Source organism: Trametes versicolor (genome assembly GCF_000271585.1).
Source record: "Trametes versicolor FP-101664 SS1 unplaced genomic scaffold TRAVEscaffold_3, whole genome shotgun sequence".
Taxonomy (NCBI): Eukaryota; Fungi; Basidiomycota; class Agaricomycetes; order Polyporales; family Polyporaceae; genus Trametes; species Trametes versicolor.
In genome coordinates, this window is record NW_007360323.1 from 636,492 (window position 1) to 658,962 (window position 22,471).

The 22,471-nt window shown below is 59.1% G+C and overlaps 8 protein-coding genes across 8 annotated transcripts; 3 read left to right on the plus strand and 5 right to left on the minus strand.

Annotated features, from left to right (window-relative positions):
- Positions 1 to 2,056: 2,056 nt before the first annotated feature.
- Positions 2,057 to 4,288, plus strand: TRAVEDRAFT_34861 (uncharacterized protein; the record flags this gene model as incomplete). The annotated part of the gene is made up of 3 exons (XM_008036706.1): positions 2,057 to 2,203; positions 2,266 to 2,379; positions 2,438 to 4,288. 3 exons carry the CDS (start codon positions 2,057 to 2,059, stop codon positions 4,286 to 4,288), a joined length of 2,112 nt encoding a protein of 703 aa, XP_008034897.1.
- A 312-nt stretch (positions 4,289 to 4,600) lies between these two features.
- Positions 4,601 to 8,327, minus strand: TRAVEDRAFT_117295 (uncharacterized protein; the record flags this gene model as incomplete). Its single annotated transcript, XM_008037165.1, has 6 exons — positions 4,601 to 6,649; positions 6,702 to 7,286; positions 7,336 to 7,416; positions 7,475 to 7,918; positions 7,969 to 8,131; positions 8,185 to 8,327. The coding sequence occupies 6 exons, from the start codon at positions 8,325 to 8,327 to the stop codon at positions 4,601 to 4,603; spliced, it is 3,465 nt and encodes a 1,154-aa protein (XP_008035356.1).
- A 390-nt stretch (positions 8,328 to 8,717) lies between these two features.
- TRAVEDRAFT_117014 (Orm1 type endoplasmic reticulum protein) lies at positions 8,718 to 9,821 on the plus strand (the record flags this gene model as incomplete). Its single annotated transcript, XM_008037166.1, has 5 exons — positions 8,718 to 8,907; positions 9,034 to 9,125; positions 9,218 to 9,372; positions 9,484 to 9,580; positions 9,663 to 9,821. 5 exons carry the CDS (start codon positions 8,718 to 8,720, stop codon positions 9,819 to 9,821), a joined length of 693 nt encoding a protein of 230 aa, XP_008035357.1.
- A 1,136-nt stretch (positions 9,822 to 10,957) lies between these two features.
- Positions 10,958 to 12,404, minus strand: TRAVEDRAFT_116331 (NAD-P-binding protein; the record flags this gene model as incomplete). The annotated part of the gene is made up of 8 exons (XM_008037167.1): positions 10,958 to 11,020; positions 11,086 to 11,313; positions 11,372 to 11,456; positions 11,509 to 11,724; positions 11,794 to 11,858; positions 11,918 to 11,935; positions 11,999 to 12,028; positions 12,102 to 12,404. The coding sequence occupies 8 exons, from the start codon at positions 12,402 to 12,404 to the stop codon at positions 10,958 to 10,960; spliced, it is 1,008 nt and encodes a 335-aa protein (XP_008035358.1).
- An 841-nt stretch (positions 12,405 to 13,245) lies between these two features.
- Positions 13,246 to 15,438, minus strand: TRAVEDRAFT_143036 (uncharacterized protein). Its single transcript, XM_008037168.1, has 3 exons — positions 14,176 to 15,438; positions 13,452 to 14,121; positions 13,246 to 13,391 (listed from the first exon to the last, which is right to left on the minus strand). Exons 1-3 carry the CDS (start codon positions 15,123 to 15,125, stop codon positions 13,344 to 13,346), a joined length of 1,668 nt encoding a protein of 555 aa, XP_008035359.1. The 5' UTR covers positions 15,126 to 15,438; the 3' UTR covers positions 13,246 to 13,343.
- Positions 15,439 to 15,666: 228 nt separating this feature from the next.
- Positions 15,667 to 17,142, plus strand: TRAVEDRAFT_162460 (WD40 repeat-like protein; the record flags this gene model as incomplete). Its single annotated transcript, XM_008037169.1, has 6 exons — positions 15,667 to 15,858; positions 15,910 to 15,982; positions 16,040 to 16,443; positions 16,495 to 16,815; positions 16,870 to 16,927; positions 16,980 to 17,142. The coding sequence occupies 6 exons, from the start codon at positions 15,667 to 15,669 to the stop codon at positions 17,042 to 17,044; spliced, it is 1,113 nt and encodes a 370-aa protein (XP_008035360.1). The 3' UTR covers positions 17,045 to 17,142.
- An 89-nt stretch (positions 17,143 to 17,231) lies between these two features.
- On the minus strand, positions 17,232 to 19,582 carry TRAVEDRAFT_143041 (uncharacterized protein). Its single transcript, XM_008037170.1, has 4 exons — positions 19,191 to 19,582; positions 19,039 to 19,138; positions 18,613 to 18,983; positions 17,232 to 18,542 (listed from the first exon to the last, which is right to left on the minus strand). The coding sequence occupies exons 1-4, from the start codon at positions 19,310 to 19,312 to the stop codon at positions 17,360 to 17,362; spliced, it is 1,776 nt and encodes a 591-aa protein (XP_008035361.1). The 5' UTR covers positions 19,313 to 19,582; the 3' UTR covers positions 17,232 to 17,359.
- Positions 19,583 to 20,317: 735 nt separating this feature from the next.
- On the minus strand, positions 20,318 to 22,254 carry TRAVEDRAFT_69730 (uncharacterized protein; the record flags this gene model as incomplete). Its single annotated transcript, XM_008037171.1, has 3 exons — positions 20,318 to 20,500; positions 20,560 to 21,481; positions 21,547 to 22,254. 2 exons carry the CDS (start codon positions 22,252 to 22,254, stop codon positions 20,669 to 20,671), a joined length of 1,521 nt encoding a protein of 506 aa, XP_008035362.1. The 3' UTR covers positions 20,318 to 20,500; positions 20,560 to 20,668.
- Between the last annotated feature and the right edge of the window lie 217 nt (positions 22,255 to 22,471).

Genomic DNA, 22,471 nt, shown 5'->3' on the forward strand with positions numbered 1-22,471 from the left:
CTGATTGGAGCAGGTACGTATCGAGACTGGGGGCGTATGTTGTGGATTACGTTACGATAGACACTAGGTTAGCTTAGTCTCGATATGTACGGTCACTTCGACTTGTTTCGAGTACGTTCTATTTGATTCCTTCATCCCTCTCGTCCTTTCTCCTTCTTGTTCGACCTTTCTGTGACCTTTCTGTCTGATCTCTCAACTTGTGTAGAAGCCTCTAGTGCTTGTATCTCGAGATGTATATAAGGACAGGCTCTGGGAGCCTCGTAATTCAGCCTTTTTACCATCCAACGTACCCGCGCTCTCAGCGTCTAAGTGTGATCTAACGCCGTTCTAAGTGGACAAGATTAGCTCTGTTTACAGGTTGAAGTAAGCATAGTAAGCTACGCGCTACTATACACGCTACCTCTTCAGCGGCCCTATCGCCCATTCGACTCGAGGACTCGTCGACGAAGGATTCTATCTCAGCTCATTCTCATTTCGTAAGACCGTATCTACAACAGCAATACCCATGGCACCGAAGCCGAGCGCGGTGACATCAGCGTCGCCAATCTTGCGGATGGGGAGAGACATTGTGTGAGTAGGTTGTGAGGAGCGTGGGTGCTGGAGGGTGTTATTCTGACCTTCAGCTCAATTCTCACTCCTTTTTATTCGTTCCATGAAGACATAGGAGGCGCTGAACCTGTCTCGCTGTACATACGAAGTGACACACCAAAGGACGCGTGTCTACAGGGTGCGGCGTTAGCACCTCTTGAGCGGTGTGCTGTCTCGCGATCGGTATGTTGTTCGATTGAGCGGCGTGCTTTCTCAGCGTTTTGCCTTGAGCGGTGTGTTTTGATTGTATGATTCGTCATCTTATCACTTAGAGGGCTGGCACCTAGCTCTTCCTGAGTCAAGGCGAAGTTCGGCGTCCGTAGTGAGCCAAAGCGGCTAGCGTGGTGTAAACGGCTCCAAATTTTCGGGATAAAGATGTCAGAGGTATACTCACCTTCACACTGCTTGTTGCGGTGTCAGGCAGCCCCGGACCCGCTGGGACTGAAGCATATTATCTGAGGCATCAGATTCTCGTATCTTCTAACCATCGAGTCGATAAAATACGGCGAACTTCCCCTGTTAGTCCATGAATGTGATGAAGAGTCTGCGTTAATGCGCGGCTTGCCTCCTCCATACTTGGTACTAGTTGGCGGGTTTGCTGCATTAGTGGAAAACATATGCATGTGAGGCCATCGGGAAAAGCGCCCGACGCCGGCGGACGCTCCCATAAATTCAACGCCCGCTCAGGACATGGAGGCACTTCTGTTTCCAAAAGGCTCTTCCGTATCATGCCCACCACCTCCAACGCCACATTCAGAGGCGAGTAGTGCCCGAATCCAGCGGGACCTCTAGGACATTAGCTGTCAGTCTTTCAACTTCCGCACCGTCCGAATGTTCCTTTCCGAGTCCTACATAAGTCGCCCGTCTCCTATGTTTTCTTCGATCGCCTCTCTTCCTTTCCCCCATCTGTCGTTTGTGCTCTCTGCACCGACTCATGCGTACCCCCTCCTATGCTCTCCAATGCCATCGCCATGAAACAAGCGCGCGTCGCGGTAGAGTTGAAGGTGAGCGCCAAACAAATCAGTAGAGAAGTTGTTCCGCTGTTCGTATCGCCTGGCACGAACGCTGCGTTTCGTGACCGCTGGGTCGAGCGGTCCTCTTCTCGACTCAAGATATACGCGGCATGCATGGGGGAGCTGTTGGCCCGGCAGGAGCACTGCAGATCCCGAAGTGGCAGCGAGCGGAAAGGCCGGACCGTGCCGGAGCCATTTTGTCATTTCTGTGCGCCGTGCAGTTTCGCAAGCCTGGGCTCGATCGAGCTCTCCTCCGCCTCGCCTCCACCATGTCCGCCACCTCCCTCCGGTCTCATCCCTCTCCGCTCCTCTAACTCCCGCTACCATCTAAAATAATTTGCTGGAACAGACCTCCTCATCTCTCACGTCAAACCTATACTTCAATCTGCTTGTGTACTGAAAAAACGCTGCGCGTCTCACCTTATGCCCAAGACTGAACACACCCGGCCGTTGCGATGTCATTCACATTCAAATGGCCTCGCTTCTCCGACCAGTTCCACGCGGACGCCATCCAGATGCTCGAGTCTGCCCTCAACAAGGGCAACAAACCACCCGTCATAGCGGATAGGATAGAGGTCGTCGAGCTGGAGATGGGCACCCAAGTGCGTACACTCTCATAAATCTCTTCACCCACACTGAGTTTTGAGCGACTCTGCCCGAGCAGCCCCCAGAGCTCGAGATACGGGATATCGGTGAGCTCACCGTGGACCAGTTCCGCGGGATATTCCGCCTCACATACACTGGCGACGCGCACATCGTCTTAAGGACGAAGGTCCAGGTGCGTGCCTACTTATGGACGACTGGTCGCGCGTGTGCTAATGCTCAAGCGCGCACAGGCGAACCCGTTGAACCACAAGCAGCCCGACATACACCTTATGGGCGGCTCGCGCGGCATGCTAGCGGCGAAGCAGCCGCTGGTTGTTCCCATGCTCCTCCGGCTCTCGCACTTCAAGCTAAACGCGTATGTCGTACTCGTCGTGTCGCGCCAAAAGGGCATCACGCTCGTGTTCAAGACGGACCCGCTTCAGAACGTGGACATCAACAGCACATTCGACTCCATTGCCGTCATTCAGAAATTCATCCAGCGGGAGATTGAGGGTCAGCTCCGTCAGATGTTTCGCGAGGACTTGCCTGGCATCATCCACCGCCTCAGCCAGCAGTGGGTCAAGGCCAAGGTTGAGGCACCCTATCTGCAGAAGCCCGCCGCTCCCGTCGCGGTCCCGTCGCGCACCCGTAGCGTGGCGTCGTCCCCCGGCGAGCCTGCCTACCGCATCCCACGAATGCCTCCGGTCGGGGTTGCGCCGAGCCTTATCCGCCGCGCTTCCTCTGCCGCGCCGTTCATGCGCCCCCGATCGTCCTCTATACAATCAGCGTCGAGCATGGGCATGCGTGCGGCTATGTCTGTGGCCTCGTCTCCATCCTCGCGAATACCTCCTCAGGCCACCAGCCAGCACGAGCATCATCACCATCACCACGACGGCCCTACCTCGTTTCCGGACATAGAGAATTACGATCCGACCTATGGCCTGCGCCCGGAAGGTCTACCTGCGAAGAGCACTTTCGGCGGCTTCCGGAACCTTTTCGCGCAGAACAAGGGTCTCGCGGATTTGGCCGAAGAGTCGAGTGAGATCGACGACATGCTCGATGAGACGGGTTCTTTCGATCCAAGCACATGGGAAGACTTTATGTCCGAGACGAACCTCGGGCCTTCCATATCAGAGGCGGGAGATATCGGCGAATACGAGACCGTGCCCGCTGTGGGTGGGGGTACGATCACACGCCCACGAGTCTATCATACCCAGTCGCAGATCCACGTCGCATCGCCCGATGGAGAAGCCCACCCAACACCTTCCGCGTCGCGCAGACCTCTTCCCTCTCGCGCAGGATCTATGCAGTCCACACGCCCCCCCTCACGAGCCAGTTCTCTCTACAATCCCTACTTCGCGGGTTTGACACCGTACTATGAGTCCGTGCCTACGCCGCGATATTCGTATCCATCTTATGCGGAGAGCTCATCTAGCCCTCTCCGTCGCTCGCCCTTGTCTATCCCACCAGTACCCTCGCTCGCCCACTCTCCTATACACCGCCCAACTAGTACATCAAGCATACATACGCAACCCTCACGATCCAGCGACATGACCCACTCCGTCCCCACCCCACCGCCACCAGAGGAAGACCCGAACGTGCGCATCACGCGCCCGCGGCGTCTCTCTACGGCGTCGTCCAACCTCGACGACGCGTTCTCCTCGAGCTCGTACGACCAGCACATGCAGGACCACGACCCAAAGATCGTCCTCCGCCCGTCAATCAACAACTCCATCTCACAGCTGTCAACGCTCAGCCACTCCAACCATACCCTCTCGCCATACACGCGCACGCTCGAGCACTTCACTGTCCGTAGTGTTCCGCCGCGCGAGACAAATTCCTCGGGACCTGCGTCCAGCGCTGACCGTCAGCCCGTTCGCGCGCGTCGCAAGCGCATCCACCGACTTGGCAAGAAGCCTGCGAAGCCACCTGAGCGCTCCCCGCCGTTCGAGGAGAGCGCGCCGTCGTCGCCCGCACGGCAGCTGTCCGAATTCGACGCGTCAGAGATGGACACGTACTTCCGCGCGCGCGACGACCTCATCCCGAGGTATCCAAGCCTCCATCCGTCGCACGTCCGCCGACGAGTGCCACACGTGTCTTGAGCACCGACGGTAGTCTATAGTATGTCTTTCCCCAGGCCGGATCGGACGTTGCCTCTCGTGTATTGTACCTTCACCGCGCGTACGTTGCCGCCGCCATAATTGTAGATCATGCTCCGCACCGTCCGTCTTCATAGTGGGCTGAAAGCGGGCCCGAGCTGTGAAAAGGGCTCGGGCGCGAATTGCATTGCTGCCTGCGTGGGTACAGGGACGACAAGGGGGTCTAATGTAGGCGAGCTCGCGCTCTCGAACTCCTGTGCAGCGCACGCGGGGGAAAAAAAAAGAGAAGTAATCAGTATGTGCGCGCGCACGTGGTCAGGCGGCCAGCGCGACACCTACGTCCACATGCATACTCGGGAGTCTGCTTGTGTTCGCGCGCGCGGACGACTGGCGCAGCTGCCGGAAGTCGTTGTTCAGGTACGTCTTCGTCAGGCCCGTCACGGCGGGCGAGCGCAGGAGCGCGGCGGGCGAGACCGTCACGAGCCCGAGCACGTCTTGGTTTAGCGGCCGCCGCGGGGGCGTTGAGGGCACGGGAATGGTTTGCCGGAGGAGCTCTTCGATGTCGTGGATCGAGAGGTCGGCACTTTCGGGGAGGCCGGTCGGGTCTTGCGGGGCGACGTTGGCCGCTCCAGGTACGAGTTGACAGCAGGCGGCGTCGAGGCGTTCCTTCCATTCGCCGGAAAGCGCGTCCTTGAGGCGGTCCCGGAACGTTCCAAACTGGTCGGATGCGATGGTATGGAGGTCGGCCATCTTCGGAATAGACACTGCGGATTGAGAGAGCCATTCGAAGAGCGAAACCACGGACTGGGCGACGTTCTCGTCCACGGTGTCGGAGTATTGTGACAGGCGTTGTACGAGCCATCCGACCTCGGCGGTGAGTTTTAACGGCTCCAGGTAGGATGGTGTGATGGTCGCGACCACCTTCACGGAGCTGCCTATACGCCCCTCGAGTCGGCTGGAGGATACGTCGGGGGTTTGCAGTGATCGCCACAACCCGATGACCATCGCCCAGCGCAGTTCGTTGTCGAAGACATCGTACCCCGCTGCCAGGGTGTCCAGAACCTCGCCAAGATATGGGGGTACCAAGTGGAGGTCGAACATCGTATAGAGCGCCGAGGCGAGCAGGTGTGGCGCCTCTTCCGTGGCGGCGAGGCTATCGACACACCACCGTCCCGACGAGCTCTGGAGGAGGTCTGAGAAGAACCGGAAGAAGAGCGAGATCTGGTTCTGGACGATGCGCCGCTTCGGGTCAGACAGGTCGCCGTCCTGGAGTGTCTGGACCGCACGCGAGACGTCCTTGACTTCCTCGAGGAGCAGCCACTCCCCGACCCCAATCACCTCCTGGTCGAGCGCGGACAGTCGGCGGATGAAGTGCACCTTGTTCTCCGTGTCGAGCGCGTGGCAGAACGTCCACAGCTCCTTGAGGACGGTGGGGAAGACGGTCTGCACCCAGAGTGAGCGCTGACCGTCTGCGCAGTCTTCGGAGGGCAGAAGGAAGTCGATGAGGCAGAAGACTTGCAGGAGGTGGTGTGTCGGGTCGAGGCCGTTGCTGTGAAGACCGTGTTCTAGCAGGTCGCGGAGAACGATCTGGGCACCGGGTTTTGCTCCTGAAGCGACGGGGGGCTGGCTACCGAGGGCACGGATGAGATCAATACAGGACTGTCTCGTCTCTTGAGCAGCGAGCGATGGTTGGCCGGACTGTGAGTAACGCATGTCGGCCGCGTCCGTGCACGCGAAGACGTCCGCTACGTTGGTTGCCAGCGCACGGAGCATGCGAGAGGGGAGGGGATGGGTGGATACCAGTCGGAGGAATGTTCGCAGGATGTCGTCGGCTGCCCAGAACAGCTGTGCGACGACGTCTTGGCCCATGTGGGGAGGTGGCCGCTGGCTCAGGGAGAATTGGTTCCTGATCTCCTCGACGACAGGAGCGAGCAGGTCGCTCAGACAGGTCGTGAGGCTGCACTTTGCTTCTTCCCAGAAATCGTCGAGTACGTGTGCCTCGTCGTCCTCGTCCAGCTCTCGGTTCATCATGGCCAACGCCACTCGGATTGTCCGCAGGCTACCGAACGTTGGCGGACGGTCGACTGGACCCATTAACTCATCCACCGCACCTCCGAACCCGTCATCCACAACGAAGGCAGCCTGACGCATGGAGGACCGTTCTTCGTCTGTGATGAACAACGTGGCAGTCCCGATGTTGAGGATGCATTTGAGGAAGTTGGGTCGGAGGATAGCTGCAGGAGTCTTGGCCAGGTCTACGAGGATGTGTTCCGCGTCGATGCCGGATTGAGTGGGGAGGTCGAGGTCGGTCATGCACTCCAAACGGAATGTCATCTGCCGCAGCAGGAGCAAGTGATTGACGATCTGAGTGTCCGGCTGTTAGCAGATTATTGGTGGACATGATGGCCGATCCTACCTCTCGGTACCCATCTACTCCCTGCCACAAACGCAGTATGCCTAGTACCCGTGCCCGGCAACGTTCATCGGGTAGGCTGTCCGACCATGCATATACCGCGAGAACACAGGCCACGCCAATATATGCCCTCACAAACGCCACGAACTCGTCTTGGGAGGGAGATGCGTCTGTTGGCCGGTGCGAGAACAGTCGCGGTAGGGCTACAGATAACACAGGGTTCTCCGCGAGGCTTGATGCAACATTCCCATGTGCGATTGCTGACTCGAGCCATATACCGAACGACTGCTCTTCCACCGCGATGTCCTTGAGCATGTCAGCTGCGGCGATGTAATCGCCTTGTGTGTTGGAGAATGCGTCTTCAAGTACGGTCCAACCCTGTGTCCTTGCAAGAAGCCGCTTGGCGTTGGTACGCATATCTCGGTCCGCGTTGAGTTCGCTTGTGAACGGAGTGAGTAGATCGCGAAACCATGAAGCGCCCAGTTTTCTCGCGATGTCCACGTTTGAAGCTGCGTGCAACAACCTAAGCATGGTAGTCTCGTCGTCGATGGTTGACGAGTCAAAGACTTTCTCAAGTTCAATCGCGTCCTGTTATTGTGTTCAGTCAAGACGGGTTATAAGGGAGATACAAACGGACCAGGAGCTTCTGCGCCAAGCTAGGATGTTGGGAGGCAGCGTTATAGAGAATGCTGGCTACGTGATACGCCTGGTTGAGATCCTTGTCCTGCGAGAGCCGATAATGAGCCTAAGTCAACACCATGCACATCAAGATTTACCTTTGGATTGACGCACTGTGCGACCTTCTCGGTAAAGCGGGCCACGTGCTCAGAAGATATGTCGTCCGGGACAGGACGCGTCGTTAGTTTAACGACTTTCTCCAATTCAGCATCCGCATCTAAGTCATCCAAGTCGGGGTGTAGATACGGAAAGTCCGGCAAGTCCCAGTCCTCGTTAGAAGGCTTCAGGCAGAAGATGAGACGTATAACAAGCTCCAAGTCAGGGGCGTTAGGTATCAGCTTCAAAAGCTGGCGAGCCAGCTGCGTCGGGTCGCGAGTGTTCGCAGGGTCAAGAGCCGGGGGTAGCCCGGCTGGAGTGATCGAAGGGAGAGGTCGTGGCGCGTATGTAGAGGGGGTCGCCAAAGCCTCCGTCACAACTTCTCCGTATATTGCCAGCGAAACAGCCTCAAACTCGCCCTTGACTATCATGAGACGTGTTGCATGCTAAAGAGACGCGTGAGTATATGCCCGCAGATTTAACCCATCGTACCGACTTCAGAGCCCATATCCACGGCAAAGTCTCTCTGGCCACCCGCATAAGCAATAGAGGTCGGAACAAGCGCGTTTGAATGTTTAGGCCTCTCCTTCGCATCTGGGGTGGTAATGGGTTGTGCGTTGAAGTACACATCCAGGAAGAAGGCTTCAGGTTCCGTCCGGCTAGTAGGTCCATATCAGCCACAGGTACAGGAAATTTGGATGAAGTGACTCACCTGACAGTATCCGGACATTGTGCGAAGGGTTTCGCGCCCAAAGGGAAGATGCGAATGGATTGTACGCGGACTGGGGACGAGAAGCGGATCGCAGCCAAGCCACCCTTCTCAGAGGGTTCAAGAGTACACCATTGCAAAAGCATTATCCGAACTCAGAACTCAAAGACAAAGCCAGTAACAGAGCAACGTCGACGAAGGAAAGCAAGAGCGGCGGACAGAGAGCGGGGGTAGTTGGTAGGACGGAGGAGAGAGCGTGAACGCGCCTGCGTCGGCGCCTCGCATGGGAAGCACATGCATGTCACTTTGGTACGGAAAAGGAAACAAGCGCTTCCCCTGCTTGGCGCACACGTTATGGGCGCCTATGAGTTCCGGCACTCTTCAAGAGAAAGGCCACGACGACACACCGTCCCTCCTCCCATCGCGCCATCTCCCTCTTTTTTTCCTCGTCCGCCGTTTCCCCTCGCAGCTTTTCTTCATCCGCATCTTCCTCTTCGCGGCGTACTTACTGTGTCGTGAACGCGTGAATCAACAGCATGGCCGCTACCAGGACGTCGTCGTCTACACTCAGCCCGAAGTCCGCCAGTCCCGGCCTTTCAGTCCGCACTGGCCGTGACCGTAGCAGCAGCATTGTCAAGATCGAGAAGGTTGGTGAGGAGTCCCAGGAGGAAGCTCTGGACCAAGGCGTGTATGACAACTTGAACGCGGAGTGGGTGAACCGTAAAGGTATGTTTCACCTCTGTCCCCCCTCGCATTATCCCCCGCAGCCCCCCTCGGTGTACAACCTATGCGCCTCTACATGTATTGCATGCTGGCAATTGAACGATAGCTGACCGGATGTACGCCACACAGGTGCATGGCTGATTCATCTTGTTCTCATCTTGACGGGGAAGGTGGTCATCGACACCATCCCCGGGATGCGGCAAGAGATTAGCTGGACACTCGTGAACTTGCTTTACCTCGGCGTACGTGACCTATTGACTCGTCGGCTATGCGGCCGCGCACAATCTTATGCTCACGCGCCACTTTCTTCCAGCTATCCTATCTGATGTTCCATTATGTCACGGGAATCCCCTTCCACTCGGACCTCCACGGGGGCGTATACGACAACCTTACGATGTGGGAACAAATCGACGAAGGCGCGCAGTACACCCCCGCGAAGAAATGGCTGCTCATTATGCCCATAACTCTGTGCGTGTGCCCACCATCCAAAATTGCGCCACCAAACCATGGGGCGCCCTCCGTCAAATATTAACTGACACCTGTCCGTCTTTTTGTCATGGCGTTGCTGCGCCGCGCTAGGTTCCTTGCATCAACACACTTCACGAATTACGACCCATGGCTGTTCGCAGTCAACCTCACTGCGCTGGTTCTTGTCCTCATCCCCAAACTCCCAGCAGTAAGTCTTGCCCGCGTTTCACCCCAGCGCCGCGGCCTCGTTCCCTCCGCGATCGTGGGCTCACCTTCCATGATATGTCCAGTTCCACCGCTACCGCGTGCGCTTCATGGTGGACGAGGAGCCGTCCGGCGTCGGCACCCCGACGACGCCCAATTTCCCCCGTTCTGGATACGCGACCCCCTCGCGTGGCGGCGTCGCGATACCGCCCATCACAGTCAGCGAGGTGGAATCGCGTCTCTGACCCCGCTCTTCCTCCCTCTTTCCTCCTTCGATATCTATGCGGACTAATAGACGGGGCCTCGTAGCAGCGACAACAGTAATAGTACATCTCATCTCTCACATAGCTTCCAAGGGGCCGCGGAACGGCTGAGCGCGAGATAGTAGTAGTAGTAATATATCCCACCACAAATACTTTACATCGACCGACAGGAAGGTGCGAAATAACAGGTAAGCACCGTCTCCGGTCAGCATGTATGTCGCACCGCTGAGACTGGCTCCGATAGGCTCGTCATTACGACGTAGTGTATGACTCTGAGGCACCTGAACCGGATTCGTCGGCTTTGTACTGGACGACTGCGCACTATTGGATTACACGCTTATAGCGAGCGCTAGCGCACACCCATGTCGCCGACCTTCGCAGTGTCGCCGCTTGCGAACTCCTCTAAGCTGGTTGCATATAGTGATATACATATCGCCACTGGTGAGCCACCTACGCCCCCGCAAGCTTCTCATGCGCATCTCTCAGTGGTGGTGACTCCGGACTCCTGCGGCGGAACAGCGCGTCCCCCGGCGCCGCAGTACAGCGCCCTAGCGAGCCCCATTTAGCATCGGACCGAGCGCTGCAGGAGGTGCTTAGAAAGTAGCCCTTGGCCGTCACATGGCCCTTCCATTGCTTTCCGTTGTTCCCGTCAGCCATCTCGGGATTCAAGATTGTTTGGCTGCGGCCTACTCCCGATGGCAAATAGGCATACGACACGAATACGAGCGAGCGCGGGGGCGTACTCAGGCGTGATGTCCCGGATGCACTTTCCGCACTCTTCAATGTTTGGGTTGTTGCCGCCGTTATGTCCGGATCGTGATCGCAGGCAAAGCTCTGCACGTATCCTTCAGTTCATCATCTATGGTCTGCACATTGCCACAAGGTAATCCATTGGATTACAGCTGGCCGTGGCGGGCGGGTGGTTCGCTACAAAACATCCGGTCCAACATGGCTTCTATCGCTGTGCCGTTTTGATCTTCTACTATCACCCCATCCAAAGCGGTGACTTCTTTTACGACGAGGGCTCGTTCACGATCTGACGATACTGCTGCAGGCGCAGCCTGAGTGTCGGACGACGCGTCAGTGCAAGCCGGTGCATACGCAGACAGCAAACACGCTCACAGGTTCCTCAGCAGCATCATGATCGTCACCTTGCCGATCGTAGGCAAATACAGGGAAGCCTGCCGCGCCGCCAAACACCGTCAGCCCGCGCCCGCTCACAGCAGAAACGAATGCAAGATCGCACCTTCTCGCGGACGTCCGTCTCGAAGTTCTTGTCCGCAGCGACGTTGAGGCAGACACAGCCGTCCTTGAGCGCGGCCGTCTTGACCTTGTACGCCGCGCTCGGCACGGCGGAGACGACGACGTCGGAGAGCGCGAGGCACTCTTCGAGGGAGAGCGTGCAAGGGTGCACGACGTGCCGCGGGTGGTATTTGCGCTGCTCGGCGCTCTGGCGGGGGCGCTTTGTGTATTCCTGCGGGGTGTATGCGGGTGGTCAGCGAATGCTACGGAGTTGCGGCGGGGACGCGCACCTGGATGGAGTCGATGTCCACGGAGAATACGCGCGCGCCGTCATTGGCAAGAAGCGCGGCAAGCGGGCGGCCAACGACCTCTGACCTGCGCGTATGTTCAGCTCAAATGCGCATAGGAAACAAGAGTGAGTGTGTACCTGTTGATGACAGTGATAGTCTTCCCGTATGCGCGGTCGCCGTACGGCAAGAGAGTGTTGTACACCCTGATGTGTTCCAGACTTTTGACGACCGCAAGGGGAGTGCACGGCAGGATGGATTTGACGAGGCCTGCTGGGGGCTCGTCGTTTACCGCGGGCGGTGCATCGGAGGCAGGCAGAGAAGAAGTGAGCGTCTTCGGGTCTAGGAAGCGGATGCTGGGGGCGCGTAAGGAATCGGTGAGTATTCTTCTGGGATGACCGGTATTTGAGGAAGCTATGGCGTACTTGTGGTAGAGATTGTAATGAAATTTGAAGTTCAGTCCCTCGACATCCTTGTACGGAGAGACGATCTGCACATGGCAATCCTGTCAGAGAACTGAGACCCTTGACGATAGCGAGGCGGCTAGACCTGCTGCAAGTAGTGATCCTACACCCAGACACGTTCTCGCTTTTAGTTGCATGCTCATACAGCCGAGGCACACAGACGTACTTGTTGCACGCCGAAAATGGGATAGTAGACCTAGCATACACGAACATACACAAACGTAAATACACCATACAGCCCCAACCAGTTCCACGCGTAGCGAACATACCATGATGCCGTCTACGCCGTCGTCCTCATTCGCCTCGATGATCGCCTCCTCGACGCCCTCCCCAGGGGCTAACGTCTCGTCTGCCGCCGTGCCCACCGTGCGCAGGACGAACTCGACGCCAAGCGCATCGCACTGCTTCTTCGTGAACTCGGCGTAGAACCTGCTTGGGGCCGCTGCGGTGGCGAGGATGCCGACGAGCTTGGGTGGGCGCGGGGCTGCGGCCAGTGCAGACATGATCTCTTCCCGGAAAGTGTTTGCGATGGGGTCCGCCTTGACCAGAACCCCTTTGCCTTCGGAAGCCATGGAGTATAGAGGGGAATTTTTACCGACGCACAGTCAGGATGAGGACGAGAAGCTGCAAGAGGAGAGGTACGATGAGGAGAAGTGGAGAAAAGGGCTTGACTCGACAAAATCGATTCGCCCAAATTGTCGCGATCACATGATCCTGGCGCGTTCCTATATTGCTAACCTTAACCAAGACGCGCTGCACAAGTGCTCGCGGAAACATACTCGATCGACGGGTCCCAGAGTCTCCATGATGCATCGACAGCCTGTGGCCCTGACCTCAGTGATGCCATGGATAACCTCATTTATTACGGTAAACAAACACCTCTATAGCTCACAAGACTACTTAGAAGCTAGTTGCATCAATGAGGCTAAAGGTTCGTTCACTGCTTTACGCGTGTAAAGATTCGAGCACGCTGGTTCAAAATTACTGCACAGTGGGATGCACCAATCCCAGTTGTCGCAAGCGATCCTTCCGACATCTTGTCGCTTCCCTGGTGAGAAGAGGAGCAAAATAACTGCGGTGTTTCCCGGCGCGTACAACCTGCAAGCTGAGCTAAAGGCACAACTTTGATTACCGAACGTTCCCATCAGCCCAAGCTACCAGTGACAGAGGGTGGTACAACGAAACAATCCCCTCGCCTTTTACTAGGGGATTCCGTGTACTGCCCTCACCTCAATGTCACAATGCGAATTTTTCAGCATACATGAACCTCGGGTTCGTCATGTCGATATTCTTTTTGCGCTGTTCATGGTGTTTGGACCGCTATGCCTAATAGTAACTGCCTACCGACTTCGTTTGCACCTCAGTGCTTGAGTAGAAAACTTAATTTTTCAGACGATCCGAGCGAATCATGGAGCAGCAATGATTATGATGTTGGCACATCTATGCTACAGTGTCCCGTGTTACAACAAGTCCGACCATGAATACAAGTCCTTCCGACCAACAGATTTCTGTCAAGAGCCCTGAACGCTCGGTACCGCGAGTATGATCACAGTGAACACCTGCCCAGCAACACACATCAGCAATCCCCCTACACAAGACGGTCATCCAAGAACACGTACCACCGTGCACACGAAACCCGCAACCAACATATCCCGCATGACCGCCTTGTGCACCGCACGGATGTGCGGGTCCAGCACGGGTCGCTCGGGCCCAAACACAGGCGGCCGCCTAAACTCCTCCCTCGCACTCGCCCGTCGGCTCCCCTTCGCATCGCGCTCCCAGCCTTTCCGCACGTCCCCAGTCCCGCCGCGTGAGGAGCCTTCCCAGCCCCAGGGATCCAAGGGCAGCGCTGGTTCTGCGTCGGACTCGCCAGACCCGGCCTGCGAGAGTCTCACGTCCACAGACGTGACGTAGGGATGGCCAGATAGCGGCTCGTCGTCTGCGTCTTTCCCGAGGTGGTGTATCTTGCGTCCGAGCCTCCCGTGCAAAGAGTGGGTATCATCGAGGTCCGGGATCGCCGTTATGTCGTCATGTGCATCGGGCGTGAACGTTTGCGACTGCGGTGATGTCGGGGCTGAGGTGGAAGGAGAGTCCTGGTAGGAACGTCCCTCGCGCTCGACTTCGTATACGCTTGAGAGGACGATCTTGTTCTCCCGGACGGGGGAAGCGGGGGCGCTCGTGGAGGCGAGCGACGACCACGGTGAGGATGCCGTGGTCTCGTGTCCACTCGCTTCGAGTTCCCAGGTACGTAACTGCGTGTTGCCTCGACCCCATACTTCACTGCAGAACCTGGAATATATGACGCTTAGCCTGAGCGGTGGGAGTTAGGCGCACGGTGCTTACCCTCTCCACGCGGAATACGCCTGCATGCTGCCCAGAGAGAAGAGTGGTACGGTAATGAGGCGCCAAGCCCGCCGCGACGCCTCGGTCATCCCGCTCGGCAGGAGCACGATGAACAGAACGGCTAGTGTTGTTGCGAGAAGCATGTCGACGATGCCGACGGAGTACCAGAAGATCTGCTTGGGGGAATTGATGTTCGTCGAGGCGTGCTCCAGAAAGCGTGGGAGGCTGAACGATTCGAGTGCCTCGACGACGCTCTCGTACACGGAGACGAAGACGTCGGGGTGGATGCTCCATGTCAACTCGCGTATAACGGCTTCTCGCACCTCGGCATCGAGCATAAGCTCTTCTGGGGAACTGGGGGTGAGGAATGTCGCCGTCGCATGCGCGCATTCGAGCCGCAATGATCTCATAGGCGAAGCATCGTGCGAAGGGTCGGAGGGAGACGTGTAAGGAAAGGCGGGAAGGCCGGAGGGCGCGGGTGAGGTTAAGGAAAGCGGGGGTCCGGGAAAGCCACGGCGTACAGGAGACGCAAAGTCGTCGGGGAAAACGGAGTCGGTGGGGGAGGGGTTGGAGCAGGACGCTGCTGTGTCAGACTGTCGCCTGCACTCCGATAAACGTTGTGTTGTCCGTGCTGGGGTTGGGAGCGGAAATTGGAAGGAGTCGCTCTTGCAGTGGTAGTGGGGACGAGACTGAGGGGCAGAGGAAAGGGCGAGATAGCGTTTTCGGTAGCTTTGGTACCAGACAGCGAAGTGCAGGTTCTCCAGTGAGTGCTCCTTGAAGGCGAGGTACGCCTCAAAATCAGCCAGGCCTATGGGAGAGCAAGTGTGACCAGCAAGGATATTGGCGAGCGAGACGTGAGCGAGACGTTGCCTGCTGAGCTTCGCGGCATAGCGAGAGAGCACGGAGGTGCGGGCTGAAGTAGTCCTGTTGTCCGAGGGAGCTCGCGACATGGAGATGAGGGGGAAAGAGAGCGAAAGACGGAGCACAGGGCACCGTGGTCGGCGTGGGTGCAGTAAGACGTACGCTGTCCGTTTAGGTTGCTAACTTTGACGGAGAGCCATGGGATAGGAGCGCGGAAGCAGGGCCCCGAGAAGCTGTCGCCCGGAAGCAGAAGACGCACCCAAGAAATCCCCGAGGACATAGGCCTTTAGACGGAAATCAACGGCAGAGATATACCCTCGCGCAAGAGACCTGGCCAAGCTGTGAACATACAGCAGTTCTTGTGAGCAGGTTGGTCGTCGTGTGGAGGGCATCTCACAGCTGTCCGTAGCACAGGACAAGTATCGTCACCGATCATTCGCATCTCAGATTTTGTCAGGCAAGCGCCCCTCGGCATCATTTAGCGCGGAGTTCGTACCTTCGCACTCCGCTGTGGCTGCTCGGCGCCTACGCGTTCCAGCGCGCGCGTCTGCTCGCGAGTCGCGTTTGCTTGTTTGCTCACTCTCCTCGTACCCGCGCTCATCGTCGCTGCCCTTCTGCTCGTTCTTCAACATGTCAAAACGCGGCGCGTCTCCCCCGCCCGGTGGCGCACTCATAAAGCGCGCTCGCTCTGGGTCTCCCGCTCCCAATACCCAAATTGCCATCTCTTCCGGAAACAACGAGAGGGAGCAAGGCCTCATACGCACTATCAAGCGCACCAGCAGTTTAGAGGCTCCCATTATTAGCCTCTCAGGCTCGCATGGTGTATGTTCATAATATGACCACGGTATGCACACGCTCACGGCTTCCTTACAGGCAGAAATCATGAGCTGTAGGTTCGATCCTACTGGCCAAAATATCGCTGCATGTTCAGCAGACAGAAGCGTCTGTGAGTTGCCCAGCTACCCTTCAGAAAGCTCCCAGGCTGATGCGTCTTGCTCAATAGCACTATGGCGCACCTACTCTCCGAACACGAACTACGGCCTGATCGCCAACCTCCACAAAGCCCCCATTCTTGACCTCCAATGGTCGCTCGCCTCCCAGGTTCTATATACGGTCTCCGCCGACCACACGCTCAGCGTTACGGACCTCACGACTGGCCAGCGTGTGCGTAAACTCCACGCGCACCGCGGAATTATTAATTCCCTCGATAGGACTCTCGCAGGAGGGGCTGGCGTCGAGCTTGTCGTGACCGGCGCTGATGACGGTACCGTGCGAGTCTGGGAGGGAGGCGACGAGGGACCGAAAACACCTGTGAGCGTATTTGAGTTGGGCTGTCCAGTTACGTCCGTATGCTGGAGCGCGGATGGCTCGAGTATATATGCTGGTGCACTGGACAATGAGATTCACGTACGTCCTGATTTCTCGTCTTCCGAAAGCCAAATTTGACCCGGAATTTAGGTGCTCGACTTCCGCAAGAACGAGGAAGTATACACGCTCATGGGCCACACCGACACCCCCACATCCCTCTCCCTCTCGCCAAACGGCAACTTCCTCCTCTCCCCGTCCTTTTCCTCGCAGACAATCATCCACGATGTGCGGCCATTCTCGCCTTCGCCGAACCGGATACACCGTGTTTTGATGGGCGCGCCTGCCGGCTTCGAGCACACGCTTTTGCGCGGGGCCTGGAGCAAAGACGACGACGGGCGGCGAGTCGGTGTGGGCGGTGCCGACCGCACCGTTTGTATATGGGAGGTTGAGAGCGGGAAGGTGCTGTACAAGGTACGCGCGCGTTTCGCACTACTGTGCACAGAGATGCTAACTGCCTTCCTGCAGCTGCCCGGTCACAAGGGCACAGTGACTGCAGTCGACTTCCATCCCAAGGAGCCCATTGGTACGTCCCTTGTTTTGACCTCACTCTTCGAATCGATCCTCATGCATTGCAGTTGTGACGGGTAGCAAGGACGCGACGATGCTCCTTGGAGAGATTGAGCCTACTATCGGCGCGTAGTGTTTGTAAATATCTTGTGCGGTGTATGTTTTATCGGCGTGCTCTCCGATCATCTGGCGTGGTTGAGCTCTCCCTGTGGCGTGCAGATTTATCCTAAACAACCATCATCGAAGACGCTGTACGCTCAGACAGCGCCCCGTTCAATTTGCATTTCAGACTCACATTTACTTTCACGTTAGGTATCTGAGGATCCAAGAGTCACTGTGATTCGAGCAATATATGCAACACTATGGTACATTGAGTTACAGAGCATAGATGATGACTTCCAACCATTCAATCGAGAAGAGCATCTCACCGATCCCGGCACAGCAACTCTCAAGCCTCTTCGCCAAACACATCCTGCGTCGTCGGCAGCGGGACCATCTCCGTGTGGAAGGTCGGCAGCACCGCGAGCACTTGTTCCATATACCAGAACTTCGTCGGCGCGACGGGCTCTCCAAGCCCACCCACCTGGACGTGCACGCTCGGGTCCGTACGCGCGAGCTGCACCCACGTCGCCTGCACGCCCGTACCCACCCACAGCGTCTCTGCCACAGCCGGGTCGGCGAGGAGCGTGATCTCCTTCTTGAACGGATTGTGCGGCGGGGGTGCGCCCTCCGCGGTCGGAGCAGGCTCAGGTTCTCCATCCAGCTCCCGGACGACGGGTCCGCGCGACTGCACGAGGATGGCGGGCTTCGTGACGTCCGCCTTGTCATACGCGTCCCACTCCTCCCACGGCGCGAGCACGACCTGCGCAAGGCGCGCCTCGAGGTCGCGCTCGACCCCCTCAGGAGTAGGTCCTTCAGGAACCTGTCCGTTCGCGCCCTTCTTCGCGCTCTTCTTTTGCTGTGCGCGGGGCGGGATGACAGCCTTGACGCGGCGCGTCGAGCGTTCGACGATGCCCGTCGTATGCGTGAGCGGGAGCGCGGTCGCACCCAGATACTCGTGCAGCGAGTTCGCCTTCGGGGTCGTGTCCCACACCAGCGGCTCGTCGGGTGCGCCCCAAGCCGCGTTCGCGTCGCCCCACGTCTGTCCCTCAGCTGCGGGATCGGCGGCGGCAGCAGCATCGGGCGCGCCCCACGCGGGGGCGTCGATCCCAGCTTCCTTTGCGGCCTCCTCCATCTCGCGCATCGTGTCGGCCGTGACTACCTCAATATCGGCGGGGCCCAGGGCCTCCTGAAGGACCGCAGCCTCAGCGGGCGTGTCCGTCTTCTGGCGCTTCGCCCCCGGGGCGCCGTCGTCCCCACTCTCTGCGTCAGCGTCAGCGTCCTCGCCCGCGGCCGTCTTCCAGCCGCTGTGGTCGACCATGGTGCCGAAGAGGTGCTCGCAGCCGCGGCTGAAGGCGTCGGGGATCCCGCGGCTGATGATAAAGGAGTGCGGGAGCTCCTTCTGCGCGAGCTCGGCGGCGGCGACCGCCTTGCGCAGCTTCTTGTCCGCCTCGGGGAACACACGGTTGCGCAGGAGGAAGTTAAGGAAGAAGGCGAGTAGGATCGGGCCGTCCCTGCAGGACTTTTCCGAGCTGCCGGAGCGCGCCCCAAGTCAGTATGTGCACGACCAGGAGTATCGGGATGTGGGGATGGGATACGTACAAGCTGAGGCCGCGGTCGCGGTAGTAGCCCGAGAGGAAGATCTTGACTGCTTTCTCGGGGTCGTTTAGGAAGCGGTCCATCTTCTGGTCCCGCACCTCGCGGTAGTACTCGCGGCGCTGCTGCTTCTGCTCCTCCGTCACCCCAGGCCTTGGCTGGCTGGGCGGAAGAGGAGGGCGAGGGGCGTCCTCGTCGTTGGAGACGAGGACGCTCGCTTCCTTCGGGGGGCGGGTGGCCGGCATCTCTTCGTCGTCATCGTCATCGTCGTCCCCTGGGGCTTCCGCCATAGCAGCGAAGGCGTCGCGCATCGCAGAGTTCTTCTTGCGCGTCGCGGGGGGCTGCATTCCACTGATGAGCCCGATGTACAGGCGCCACTATATATAAAGGCGTCAGTGACAGCGGTGGCGCAGAGGTACTGCGGGTACATACTCGGTCCCACAGCTGGTTAATTTCTTGGTTCGAGGCCAGAGGCCGTCCATGTTTGAAGTCGTACGCCGCCTGGTGCAGGCGGTCAATGCGCGGCAGAGACCTATACAAACGTGAGTGGGACGCGCCACAGCCCGTAAGTCAAGAACACGCACGGGTCGACGACGCCCGCGCTCCTCCGCAGCTCCTCGCCGTCCGCCCAGTCCTCAAACCAGAGCACGCGGCGCACCGCGCCGCTCGCGTCCGTGCGCGTCTTCTTGCGCTTGCGCTTCTCCATCGCGGTCAGGTCGTGGTGCACGCGCAGGCCGACGGTCGGGATCCCCAGCGCGTCGCGCTCCTGCTCGCCGTCCGCCGCCTGGAGCACGCCCGCGGGCTTGAACGCGCTGAATGGGATGAGGGTCACGCCCGGGGGCGCCTGCGGGAATGGGGGGAAGGTCAGCCAGAGGTGCTCGTCCGCGGGCGGCCACGGCACGGCAGTTGTGCCACTCGCGATGGGGGCGGAGGCGGGGGCGGGGGGCGCGGTGGTGACGGTGAACGTCTGGCTTGGTTTGGGGCCTGGCTCGTCGGTCGACATTGATTTTATAGAGGGTTTGAGTTTCGGGTTACGTCTAGGGCACGGAAGCGGTGGCGTCAGAAATATCGCGTACGGGGGTCTCGGCTGCGACAGTCGCGCTACCTGGTACGTATACACACAAGCAATCCGCGCACGGGAGTACAGCAATATAGGGACAGGAGCTGGCTACTTGTTGTGAAGCTGCGAAAGGAGGATGGAGAGGTGCAGGAGAGACCCAAGGACGACGGGGAAAGTTAAGCTTAAGAGGCGCAGAGGCGCAGAGACAAGGCGGCTTTGTCTCGCAGCGGGCCCGTGCTGCAGCACTCGTCCACTGCACGGATCAAATCAAGGGTGCTGCCATCGATTGGCTCTGGACAATGCAAACACGCCCACAGAAGCAAGCAATTTCGGGCACGCGGTCGGAAAGTAACGTACGGCGCGCGGGTAGTACGCGGGTAGCTGCGGTAAGCGGCACCGCCGCTGGGGTCGCTGCGCCAGTCGTAGAACGTCAACTCAAGCAAAACTCGATGTGCGCGTCGTACTCGAACATAGAAAACTCGAAGGGCGCCTGCTGGCGCGGTTCCTTGCTCGTCGATCTTGCCTTCGCCGGGGTCGAAAGTTAGAGTACCTTAGGTGAGAAATGACGTAGCGCACACTTTTGAGTCCCTCCTGTGAGGGTGGAGATCCTTGCTCTGACGAGCAAGGGATACGAGCAATGTGATGCTGATTCGAGAGTCGTAAGTAAAAACAGGCTGGGATATCGAGTAAGAATGAATGTGAGGTATGGTAGGATTAGACCAAGAGTCCACGAGCGGTCTGCCATAACTTATACGCCGCCGTCCGACCCTGCAGGACACCGGGGCAGATACAAATAATTGTACGTGAGGGCAAGAAGCGGGGGCGGGGATGTATCTGCAGGTCATCATCGTCGGTCAGACGTGTTTCATAAATCAGTCAATGGAGAGGCTCACCATCGTCGACACTGCTCGCCCGCCGCTGCCCCGGCTGCACGAGGCTCAACTGACAATCGGGTAACCACTGCGACCAAACCGCGCGGCCCTCCGCGCCAGGACCAGGTCATCACGTATCGACCTTCCTCCGCTTCTTGGGCTTCTCCTCGCCCTCCACCGCCGCGCCGTCCTTGGGTTTCCGCACACGCGACTTAGGCTTCGGGCTCGCGCCCACGTCGCTCGCATCGCCTGGACGTGTCCGGCTCAACGAGCGCGTCTTCGGCTTCCCGCTCGTGCTCCCGCTCCCCGGCGCCGCCCTCTCCTTCTGTGCAGGCGTGCTCTGCGGCGCCCCGTCCACCTCCATGTCGCGGTCCGAGTCCGAGATGACGGGCTTGCTCTTCGGAGGGCGCCCGCGCCGCTTCGGAGTCGGGCCTGTCGGCGCAGACTTCACCGACGCCGCGTCGTCGTCCTCCCCATCCGTCCCCGGGACGACCTTCGACTCTGTCAGACGCACGCGGCGCTTCGCCACGCTCGCCGGACCCGCTTTCGATTTCGGCGGGCGGCCGCGTCCGCGCGGTGTGCCGCTCGCGCTGCCCGCAACGCTCGCACTCTCGGCCGCGGGCTCCTCATCAACGTCCATCTGCTGCGCGTCCTCAACGGTGGCTTTCGCCTTGCCTTTGCCTGGTCCGCGCCCCTTGCGCGCGCTCGCGGGCGTCTTTCCGGTGATCTCGTCCATGCCGCTGTCTGAACCGCCCTCGCTCGCGTCCTCATCTTCATCAGTGGTAGCCTCCTTGTAATTCGTGCTGCGCGGCCGCTTCCGCGTCGTACGCGCCCCGCGAGGTAATTGAGAGCGGATGCCATGGCAATTCTTACGCAGGCACGACACCAGCTTGTCTTGCTGTGGGGTCGAGTCGGCGCGGAAGCGAGCACGCTTCACATCCGTCTAGTAACGCGGGCGCGACGTTCACTAACGCCGATGATGTATGTGAGAACACAGAGAGCACGCACCGTATGCTTTCCTTCGTAGCACCACCCGTCCGGCGGGCCCTGGTCACCGTCGCCTTCCACGATCTTACCGCAGCACCCCCAAAGAGTCTCAAACGTCGCGCCGACAGCCCCAGGGGTGCGTCCCGCCCGCTTCGCCGCGCCCACGCGCTCGACCTCCGCGCTCTCGTCGTCGTGAGGCACCAGACAGCTCCTGTCATCATTCTCGACCTCCACAAAGTCCTTGTGGCAGCGCACGCAGTGCATCTTCGGCGGCGGCGCGAGCTCCGCAAAGAACGCCGCGAGCGCGGGCAGCGCCTCCTCCGACTGCCCGGGGATGCGCGCGAGCACGTACGCGTGCAGGATCTTCGGCGGGATGGACCCGATGTGCGCGGTGAGCGAGGGCACGGTCGGCTCGGGCGGCACGAAGACGGGGGTGGGCACGATCGCGGTGAGCGCGGTGATGGAGCCGCGCCGGGTGGGCGAGGCGTTGCGGGTCGGGTCGTCGACGGATAAGCGGGCGAGCTTGGTCGCTGGGGAGGTCGAGCGCGGCTGAGCGGCGGCGGCGGCGGTGGCTGAGTCGACGGAGGGGGAGGGCGTGCGGAGCTGGACGTTCTTGCGGGCCTTGGCGGAGGGCGATAGATTGGCGGTGGATGCAGAGGGCGAGGGCGGGAGGGGGACGGTCTCTGCAGCCTGCTGTGGCTTCCGCGAGAAGAAGCCGAAGACCTTCATTGTTCTGTGCTGGCGCGTACACGGGCAGGGCGGGTGAAGAGCGTCGCAGGTACGGCGGTATGTGTGTGAAGGGAGACAAGAGGTGTATGTAGAGAGAGTGCAGAGGGCAGAGGGCGGCAGGAGATGTGTATCGGAGTGCAGAGCGAGTGCTCGCTTCTTGAGCAGAGCTGCCCCACCCACCGTGGGAAGCCGCGGGAGGTCACGTTCCACACGCGGT

Bases quoted from the DNA above. Each gene is read 5' to 3' on its own strand.
- TRAVEDRAFT_143036 (XM_008037168.1), bottom strand. From the start codon at position 15,125: ATGTCGCGAGCTCCCTCGGACAACAGGACTACTTCAGCCCGCACCTCC. The intron at 14,122-14,175 runs GTAAGCACCGTG...CATATATTCCAG, and splicing joins GCGTATTCCGCGTGGAGAGG to GTTCTGCAGTGAAGTATGGG. The intron at 13,392-13,451 runs GTACGTGTTCTT...GTTGCTGGGCAG, and splicing joins CGGGTTTCGTGTGCACGGTG to GTGTTCACTGTGATCATACT.
- TRAVEDRAFT_143041 (XM_008037170.1), bottom strand. From the start codon at position 19,312: ATGGAGAAGCGCAAGCGCAAGAAGACGCGCACGGACGCGAGCGGCGCG. The intron at 18,984-19,038 runs GTATGTACCCGC...CTTTATATATAG, and splicing joins TTAACCAGCTGTGGGACCGA to TGGCGCCTGTACATCGGGCT. The intron at 18,543-18,612 runs GTACGTATCCCA...GCGCTCCGGCAG, and splicing joins CGCGACCGCGGCCTCAGCTT to CTCGGAAAAGTCCTGCAGGG.